The sequence below is a fragment of the Oryctolagus cuniculus genome, chromosome X, assembly GCF_051225735.1.
Source record: "Oryctolagus cuniculus isolate XC-2025 breed Fujian yellow rabbit chromosome X, ASM5122573v1, whole genome shotgun sequence".
Taxonomy (NCBI): Eukaryota; Metazoa; Chordata; class Mammalia; order Lagomorpha; family Leporidae; genus Oryctolagus; species Oryctolagus cuniculus.
Window position 1 is genome coordinate 34,492,869 of NC_142888.1, and position 10,069 is coordinate 34,502,937.

Consider the following 10,069-nt stretch of genomic DNA (forward strand, 5'->3'; position numbering starts at 1 on the left):
AGTGATTGTGTAATGACTGTGTCAAATTCAGTATCAATTCATTGTATATCAATACTTGACAATGTGTGTGTCAGTATTGCATGTGCTCTGGCATTTGAGTATGTGTGTGAGTATCTGAATAGGTGTGTCAGTTCACTTGTATCATTGCATGACTGAAGGATACAATCAAGAATGTCAATGAATACATGCCACTTGCTGTAAGTTTGTATATGTGTATGTTAAGATGAGTGTGAATGACCATGTATGTCTTTGCATAGGTATGTATGTTATAAGTCTGTGTGCCAAAACCTGAGTCTGTGTGGTCACTGTGATTTTATCAAGGCTGTGTGTTAGTGTGTGAGTGTATACTTATAAATTATGTGCATGGATGTGGATATGGGTGTTTACATGTGACACATGTGGACATGTCACCACATCTGACCCTGTGTGCCTTTGTATAACTTTGGACTTGTGTTAGTCCTTGTTGTAGAATAGGTCAGTGAATTTAAGTTTGTCTTATCAGTTTTGGGTATCACAATATAAGTGCTTCTGTCAGTGTGTCTCTGAATGTAAATGAGCAATTGTCAATAGGTAATAAACATGTTAATGATGTAAATCATAATTTATGAATTAGTATTAAAGAATAAGTTCACATATTTGTGATTGTATAATGACTGTGCATGTTAAATTTGGTATCAATTTATGCTGTCAATGCTTGACAATGTGTGTGTGCCAGTGTTGCACATACTCTGACATTTTTGTGTGTGTGTATCTGAGTGAATATGTCATATTCATGGTATCAGAGTGTGATTCAAGGTATACAAACCAGAGTGGCAATGAATACGTGTCACTTGGTGTAAGTTTGATTGTGTGTGACCATGCAATAAATATTTATATTTATGAGTGTGTATGCCAAAACCTGAGTCTGTGTGGTCTCTTTGGTTTGATCAAGGCTGTGTGTGTCAGTGTGAGTGTATGTATGTTTATACATTACTTGCATGAATGTGGGTATTGGTGTTTACATGTGATGCATGTGGGTATGTAACTGCATCTGACTGTGTGTGTCTTTGTATAGCTTTGCACATATGTGAGTCCTTGAATAAAAATAGGGCAGTGCATAAAGTTACATCAGTTTTGGGTGTCAAAATATGACTGTATATGTGTCTATGTGTAAATGAGTAAGTGTCAACAGATATTCAACATGTTTATGATATAAACCATAATTTATGAATGTAAGTTAAAGAGTAAATTCACATATTAGTGTAGTGTAATATCTTTGCATTTTAAATGGATATCAATTAATGTATTTCAATGCTTGACAATGTGTCAGTGTTACCCATACTCTATCATTTGCATATATGTGTATCTCAGTGGGTATGTCTTTGAATTTTTGTGACTCAAGGCATTCAAACCAGTGTGTCAGTGAATACATGCCACTTGGTGTAAGTTTGTATGTGTGTATGTTAGCATTAGTGTGAATGATCATGTATGCCTTTCCATGGATAGGTATTTTTATAAGTATGCATGCCAAAATCTGAGTCTGTATGGTCAATGTGGTTTGATCATGGCTTTGTGTATTAGTGTATGAGTGTATGTTTATGCACTATGTCCATGAATGTGAATATGGCTGTTTACATTTGATACATGTGAACTTGTAGCCACTTCTGACTCTCTGTGACTTTGTATAGCTTTGCACTTTTCTGATTCCTTGTTTTTGAATATGTCAGTGTATTTAAATTTGTTACATCAATTTTGTGTGTCACAATATGAGTATATCTGTCAGATTGTCTCTGACCATAAATGAGCAAATGTCAACATGTAATCAACATATGTTTGCAATATAAATCATGATGTATGAATTAATGTTAAAGTATAAGTTCACATATTAATGATTTGTAATGACTGTGCATGTTTATCTGGGTATTAATTTATGGCTTGATAATGTGTTTGTCAGTGTTGCATGTGCCCTGGCATTTGAGTATGTGTGTGGGTATCTGAGTGGGCGTGTCATCGCATTTGTATCAATGTGTGATTCAAGAATACAAACAAGAATGTCAATGAATATGTGTTACTTGCTGTACGTTTGTGTGTATGTTAGCATGAGTGTGTATGAGCATGTATATCTTTGCATAAGTATGTATGTTTATGAGTGTGTAAGCCAAAATATGAGTGTGTATGATCACTGTGTTTTATCTAGGCTGTGTGTATTGGTGTATGATTGTAAGTTTATTCATTATACACGTGTATGTGGATATCGGGGCTTACATGTGATATATATGGACATGTCACCACATCTGATTGTTTTTGTATAGTTTTACATAGATGTAAATCCTTGTTTAAGAATAGATTAGTACATTTAAGTTTGTTACATTAGTGCTGTGTGTTTGTCAGTTTCACCTGTAGCCAGGCATGTATTTGTCATTGAATGTATGTATTATTTTTAAATGTATATAAGTGTATATTGATTGTATCATTTTGTCTAAATTTGTAGTGTGTACCCATGCTTGTGACTGTCCATGTCAGAATATTTGTGTATATTCTATGTATACATATTCTACTTACTGTTTCCTTTTTGTCCCTTGCATTGCTTCAACCTCTCTCTTTTCACTGAATTCATGCAAATGTGAGGTCATGATAAGGTCAGCCTTTTTGCAAATAGTCTTAATTATAATCAAATTGATCTGTGTTGTCTGTAGTCAATATGGATTGCTCTTTTAAAAATAATCATCAGGTGTAACTGATCCCTTCAAGACTCTAACACGGAGTTGGCTATCCCCAACTAAATTGAAAACTCTTTGGAGAATGCTTTGCTTTTGTTTTGCCTTCCCTGCGTGGCCATTCTCCCCACTCTGAAGCTATCTGAGGCCAGAAATGGTATTTTTGTATTAAAATATGAGCCCAGAGATGTAGAACAAGAAACATTTGACTCCTTTGCACTAAAGCCTAATGTCTTGTCCCCATAACAGGAACCCCAGGCTTATAGGAATGTGGGAGTCAATAGTTGTGTGCTCCAATTCCCTATCCAAACAGAAAGCCTAACAGATATATTCCCAGATACTTACACAAAAACAAAGGGTGTCTGTATGTGACAGTGGCATGCAAGTCTAATTGTTTCTAACTTTAAGCTATCCAAATGTCTGAGTATAATCTTTTAGATTACCCAGAGTTGGGACTAGGCACCCAACTTGGTGTTTGCTGTGACTTCTGTGTTCCATATCCCTCTTTTTTATTTCCTTGTTGGATGCTGGGGAATGAGGGACACAGAAATCCACTATAAGTCAGCAAAGGACATTGCAAATGATGTTACTTATAAGCCCACATCTTTGGATAAGAAATAGCAAGGTTCTATTGGCATAATGAATATCATCATTAAATATCTGGGTGTTGAACTTCCTGTGGCCTGAACTTAGGTTTGTGTTCTCTAGAATGTCATAGTGTTGAAACTGATGGATTTGTTTGACAGTTGTTTTCTTCCCATGTCTGGAACAGAGTCCTTAGACTCTGCATTGGACTCTAGGAATCAGAAGTGGTGGAATCTCAGATGCTAATGATACCTTAGACTGGTCTTGGTTCTCAGTGTCCTTGATGACGATAATCTCTTTTTCTTCCAGGTGGTCGAGGTTTAACTCGTTTTCTGGGCTGGAGCTGGTAGCATCCTGTGGAATCAAAAGGCAAGATTCTTATGAATAGTTGCTTTTTCAGACTTCGCCAAGATGCTCTTTCCACCCATGTAAGCCATCACTTCCATCATGAATGCCAAGTCTCTTACTACCCTTTTTGCTTTCTGCAGGAGAGGTAGGCTTGCAATGCTACTTAGTCTCTGAAGACTGAGACAAAGTTGCCTCCACAAGTTGCTAATTCTCCCTCAGAAGATGTTCACAAAACCATCAGTTTCAATTAATTCCATTAATCATCGCCCTTTTGGACAGATTGGCTGTCTTTTTTGACTTTTCTGACACCCTATCTTCCGTGTTTTAATTTTTTAAGCCCTAACAGAAACTTAAATGTGTTCTAAAATGAGATCTGGTATCAAGTGTGACAGTTAATTTAGAACCAGGGATCCCAGGTTCATGAGAATGATGGCTTTGCACCCTTCCCCCCAACCCTGGAGTCATCTGATTTCTGCCTTCTGTGACAACCATCCCCTTTCCTCATACTTCACTGATATCGCATCTCAGCAGTTTCCCACCTACTCCGCCTTGGAGCAGAGAATACACACCTTGCAGTCTTTGTCTTCCATATTCAGGGTGGACACATCCACAAAGCATATCTGCATCAAATTAGGAGCGTGAGTTTAGAAAGGCTGTAAAGTGAAGGCTCTCTTTCTCAGAGGTGATAATAGCACTTACCTCATGAGATCCTTGTGAGGATTAGCTTTGACAGTGCAATGTGAAGCTTTATGCAGGGTATGGAACATAGAAAGTCCTCAAGGAATGTTAATTTTGTGATTATTGTTAGGCAGACAGACTCTTAGCATGACTATATTTCCTAAACAAGAATACCAACCCATCACAAAGAGGCTCAAAGTACAATATCCACTTGTATCAACTGAGAAAGCTAAGTAACAGGCCCAACCACCACAAACTTAAAGCTAGAGCTTGTAGGAAAACTCAATTTCCCTTGAGCACATTCTACTACATCAGTGTTTCTCAAAACTTGGTATTTTCACTGTTGATGATATAAAAGGTTTTAGATGGTACATGGGTAAACATTTCTCCTTTTTAATGGTGCACTTCAATAGAACATCAAACCTGAAATATTATGGATAGTGTTTCTTAGGGTAATAATTGTTAAGATGTAACTTCATTTCAGATACATTGTAAAAAACATGTATTAAGTACTTTGAGTTGATCAAAAGTAGGAAGTACTTTGGAAATCCCTTGAAGTCACAATATGAAGTGGGTAACAGTATGAAGTAGTTGCAGTATTTCATCCTCCTAAGGGGCCTGGTGTAGCTTGCTGGTAGCTAGGCTGTGCTATTATGACTTAAGAGGTCTCAGGCAACAGGCAGTAGCTACTAGGCAGCCACCACTCCTCTCACCTCCCTTACATCACTTCCTGACACCCTCCTGCCTGACACCTCTCCCACCTCCCTTACATCACTTCCCACCTTGCTCCACCCTTGTTGAATGGTCCCTGTGTGATGTAGGTACATACTGCCCACCTGCAAGGCCTTATTGAACTTAGGTGCTTGAAAAACTCACAGTATCACCTGCCATTAGTTTATCCTGGGCTCCAGAATATCTATACCCATACGTCGATATGTTTCCACTTCCTGGTAGTTCTGGTAGTTGTAGTTTTACATCTTACCACTTTCCGGTCCTGATCTTGTTGTCCTCTTGGGCTGTAAAGATCTACCTTGCACACGCCCCTGCGGCTGTGTAACCAGTCAATATCATCAGACATCTGAAAATATTAAGAAAATAAGTTTAAAATGTGTATATATGGTTTTTAAGAAATGAGACCAGCTTGGATATGAATCTCTTGAGAGGTCCTGAAACCCATCCCTCTGTTTCATTTAGGTTTAGGCTAGGGACTGGAGGGAATCAGCAGTGTGGAATGACACTCTGAAAGGTTTGAACTTGATGCTCAGGATCATTACTGTCTACCCAAATCCATAGTTTCCTTTAATTTAGACTCCCTATACTGAGTATTTGGAACCATAAGTACCACAGTGACTTGGAAGAACATCAGTCAGGGAAAGTGATAGATTGGAGAGCAAATTTAAAAGGAGAGATACAGATTGTGGAGATTATATGTAAGGATTTACCTCTACTCACCTCCACTAACTAAATCCCACTGTGCCTACATTTCTTTATCCACTCTTGGATAAAGCTTAAAGGAATCAAGTTCGTGTTACCTCATCCCCAATGTAATTCTAGTTGACTCCAGGATCTTTATTACATTAAAGACAGTGAAATTAGGGTAATAAAAGTCCCTGGGAAAGACTAAGGTCAATCCCAATAGAGTAAATGAGTATCTCTTTTCCAACATGCAGAACATGATTCTGAATGTTGAGAAAACAGTACTAGCCTGAAACAAAACACCAAGAAGCAAATATCTGAGGGAAGACCCGATCTTAGGTCAATACGACCACGTTTAATTTTACTTTAAAAGAAAAAATGATCTCTGCTGACTTCCTTCACCCCTCCCCCCCTCGCCCCTCCCCCCTCCCCCCTCCCCCCTCTCCCCTCCCATCTTCCAACCCAGCCTGGAGCAAAAAGTAAAAAGAAAATGGCAGGAGTCAGTGACTGAATCTTGCTACATAAGATCGCGGTTTTGTGCTCAGAAAGCACAGTTAAGAACTCAGTAGACCTGTTTTGGTGTCTGGGGCTTGAATTTGATTTGTTTTGGTAATTTGACCAAAGAATTCCCTTTATTTCACTTATCAGAAGGCAGTTGAATCCCTTTTCCTCTATACATACCTTTTCCCCCTCTTCCTTCAAACTTTGGACCTCCTTTTTGCTCTGGCTCTTCAAAACAATCTCATTCTCTTTCATCCTTCACTTCTTCCTCCTTCTTTCTTTTTCTCCCTTCCCTTGGCCCCCTCCCTCCTCCTGCCTTCCTCCTTCCTCCAGCCTCCCTCCCTCCCTCTCCTTTCCTCCACCCCCTAACATTTTGGTAAGAGTTATCCTCTAATTGCTCTCCTTTCCCATCCTGGAGAAAGATGGGCTTTCCAGTCAAGAATATCTACAAAAACTTCAAAAAGTTATAAAGAAAGTCTTTCCATGCTCCGAAAAGAGGGTGTTTCCTTTGTTTCAAGAGCTACAGAACATGCACCTAGAAAAGAGATGGGGAGACATAGAGGTCTCTCGTGTGATCTGGATATAGTCTCAGTTCAAGTCCTAAAAACTGTAAGAAAAAAGAAAAATAAAATGAAATTTATGAACTCATTACCTTGTAGTGAAGTTGTTTTTGACTTTTGGCTGAAAATGTGCCACCCAGAAGGTAGATATGCCCCGTTAGATGGAACTGGGCAGTGCCAAGTTCTTGGGCACCTGCAGCTGGCTGCCACCCCCGTCAGCTGTTGGAGCAGGCTGATGGGCCAGGCCTTTTGCTGCTGACTCTGACCCTGGGGTATGACAGCATAATTTGTTGAGTCACAATGTCCAAAGCTGCACCAGCCTGAGCAAGGATGTGGCATGCTGGCAAGCTCAGTTACCTTTTCACTTCAAAGCATATCATGTTGTCTGCTATAGGACAAGATTTTTTTCTGTTACCTCTAGGAGGGTACACTTGTTGCACATTTTCTTCAGTTCAGAACCCCTCAAGATCTCCCTTCTCTTACATTTTCTTGCTAGACCTCCAGAACAACCTAATGATATTAGTTATTAGTTTGATGGAGGCTGTAGTTTTCAACATACAGAAATACCACCAGTCTCTGTGAGCAAAACTGTTCATTTTCATATCTCAGTCTATTTATCTTTGAATTTCCCACTAGGGAATCAGAGTTGTGTGGCTAGGGGTCTTTGGGTTTGTGGAGAAACAGAGAAATGTGGCTAAAGCCTTCTCAGGGTACTCCCAAATAAAATTACAAAACAGAAAGTTGGAGGCTGCCTTAACAGCTTCTGTGGTTTCACCTCACCATTAAGATACCCCTCAGGAAATCAAAAAGAAGTTAGAAGGTGCCCTTACCTTTGTGGTACCAGAGTAGGCTAGTGTGAGGGGCATTTAGGTGATGTTTTCTTGTCAATTTGGATGCTGTGATGACTCCGGCAGCCTGCTTCAAGATGGTGGTTCTCTACTCAACCCTCCATACTCTCCTAAAGTCTTGACTGCCCACTGGTGCTAGAATTTATAGTTCACGACAGCGCTGTTTCCATAGAGAATGGTGACAGCACAAAATCAGAATCTTTTTTCTTAGGATTCTAGGTGCTCTAATTGGTCCAGCCAGGTCTGACCATCCTCATGATGCATAAGTAGTTTGGAGGATGATTGATCACAGACTCCTAACCCATGAAAGAACTTAGGCCCCATTTATTCTTTTTGATTCTGGCCAGTGTTAGATTGTTGGCTAGAGTGTTTTTTAGATGATTAGCCATTACACTTTGAGATGTGTTCTGTTTAGCCTGTTTGGAAACATTCATTCACAAGCAAATGGCTCTCACTGTGCCCAAGTTTCATTTGTCTCCCCTTGTCCTTTCTCTACATGTTTCCACCTCACACATGTGAATAAATACATCTGAAATAAAAGTCAAGCAAGCTGACCACCTAAGTAATAGTTTCATATTTTTTTTAAAAAAAGATTTGTTTATTGGGCCCAGCATGGTGGGGAAGTGAGTTAAGCTGCTGCTTGCAATGCTGGCATCCCATATGAGTGCTGGTTCAAGTCCTGGCTGCTCCGTGTCTGATCCAGTTCCCTGGTAATGTGCCTAGGAAAGCACTGGAAGATGGCCTGAGTACTTGGGTCCCTGACATCCACATGGGAGACCAGGATGAAGTTCCTGGCTCCTGGCTTTGGCCTGGATCTCTCCCTCTCTCCCTCTTCCTGAGAGGCAGAGTTACACAGAGAGAATGAGATAGGAAGAGAGAGACAGAGGGACAGAGGGATAAGGGGAGAGATCCTCCATCTTTTGGTTCACTCCCTAAATGGCCGCAACAGCTGGTGCTGGGCCAGGCTGAAGCCAGGAGCCAGAAACTCCATCTGAGTCTCTCACATGGGTGGCAGGGACCCAAGCACTTGGGCCATCTTCTGGTGCTTTCCCAGGTGCATTAGCAGGGAGCTGGATTGGAATCAGAGTAGCTGGGACTTGAACAGCAGCTTAACCTGCTACACTGCAACTGTGGCCTCAGTTTCATATTCTTGGTTCTATCTCTATTTTCTTCTTTTCCCTGTTAACCTGAGACTTCATATCTTAATCCTGTGTGTAGATTTCATCCTGTTAGTTCATGGTATCAAAGAGAAACAGAGCCAGACATTTGTGAAGGGACAGAAAATAGAATTTATTTAGGCCACTGCAGTATGGGAGAGGCGATGAAGAGAGGTCAATGCCGCTGAAACAAAAGGCAGAGTGTGTTAAAGGAAGGGTCTTGAGGGACACCGGGCACTGGACACTGGTGAGGCAGATCGATGCGATTAGGGCATCTGTGTCTGCTGACTGGCAGTGATCAAAATTCGGCTCTTTCCTGTCCACAGAGACTGGAAGACATGGGTCCTATCTTTCCCAGTGATTACATTTCTAAAGAATGGTGCCCGGACCCTTGACAAATATACTCTTGGGTTGTAGAAGAAACATCTCAAAGGGCTAGAGAAAGGCAAAGTTACACACACACACACACACACACACACAGAGAGAGAGAGAGAGAGAGAGAGAGAACTGGACCTTCCATCTGCTGGTTATACCCCAAATGGCCATGATGGCTGGAGCTGGGTCAGGCAGAAGCCAGGAGCCAGGATCTCCATCCAGCTCTCCCATGTGGGTGGCAGGGACCCAGGGACCCAAATACTTGGGACATTATCTGCTGCTTTCCAAGGTGCATTAGCAAGGAGCTGGATTGAAAGCAGAGCAGCCAGGACTCAAACCAGTGCTCATATAGGATACTGGTATTGCAGGCGGTGGCTTCATCTGCAGTGCCACAATGGTAGCTGGAGATTTATTTATTTATTTGAAAGGTGGAGTTACAGAAGGAGAGAGAGAGACAGAGAGATCTTCCATCTACTGGTTCACTCCCCCGAGGGCCAAAATGATTGGGGCTGGGCCAGGCCAAATCTAGGAGCCTGCAACTCCGTCTGGGTTTCCCATGTGGGGGACAAGAGTACAAGTACTTGGGGCATCTTCTACTGCTTTCCCAGACACCTTTATCAGGGAGCTGGATCAGGGGTAGCTGGGACTCAAGTGGGATGCCGGCATTGTGGGCAGCTGCTTAACCAGTTGCACCACAATGCTGGCCCCTATATTTAGGTTTTGGCTGGAGCAAACAGTAAGTTCTTTTGACACCATCGTTTTCATGCAGGTGTTTTAAGAGGGATGGGCTCATTGTTTTAGGGACATGACCTTGGCTGATGGAAACTGCTAATATTTGTTCAAATTTCTTAGTTTGGGGGGCTGGTAGGTGAAATCATTTGTGCTGAAAATTGCAGTCCTTCTAA

At 41.1% G+C, this 10,069-nt stretch overlaps 1 protein-coding gene and 1 long non-coding RNA gene across 2 annotated transcripts in view; one reads left to right on the forward strand and one right to left on the reverse strand.

Moving 5' to 3' along the window:
* Nucleotides 1-3,664, forward strand: part of LOC149119601 (uncharacterized) — a 34,587-nt gene extending 30,923 nt beyond the window's left edge. Inside the window, exon 3 of the long non-coding RNA XR_016228207.1 lies at nucleotides 3,591-3,664. This is a non-coding gene — a long non-coding RNA (uncharacterized LOC149119601). The remainder of the gene's footprint in view (nucleotides 1-3,590) is intronic.
* The window catches only part of AKAP4 (A-kinase anchoring protein 4), a 37,850-nt gene extending 30,218 nt beyond the window's left edge, over nucleotides 1-7,632 (reverse strand). Inside the window, exons 1-4 of the mRNA XM_070067061.2 lie at nucleotides 7,615-7,632; nucleotides 5,290-5,385; nucleotides 4,199-4,249; nucleotides 3,534-3,635 (exon numbers count right to left, since the gene is read on the reverse strand). Coding sequence (XP_069923162.2) covers nucleotides 3,534-3,635; nucleotides 4,199-4,249; nucleotides 5,290-5,385 — 249 coding nt within the window. The 5' untranslated portion in view covers nucleotides 7,615-7,632. The remainder of the gene's footprint in view (nucleotides 1-3,533; nucleotides 3,636-4,198; nucleotides 4,250-5,289; nucleotides 5,386-7,614) is intronic.
* Between the last annotated feature and the right edge of the window lie 2,437 nt (nucleotides 7,633-10,069).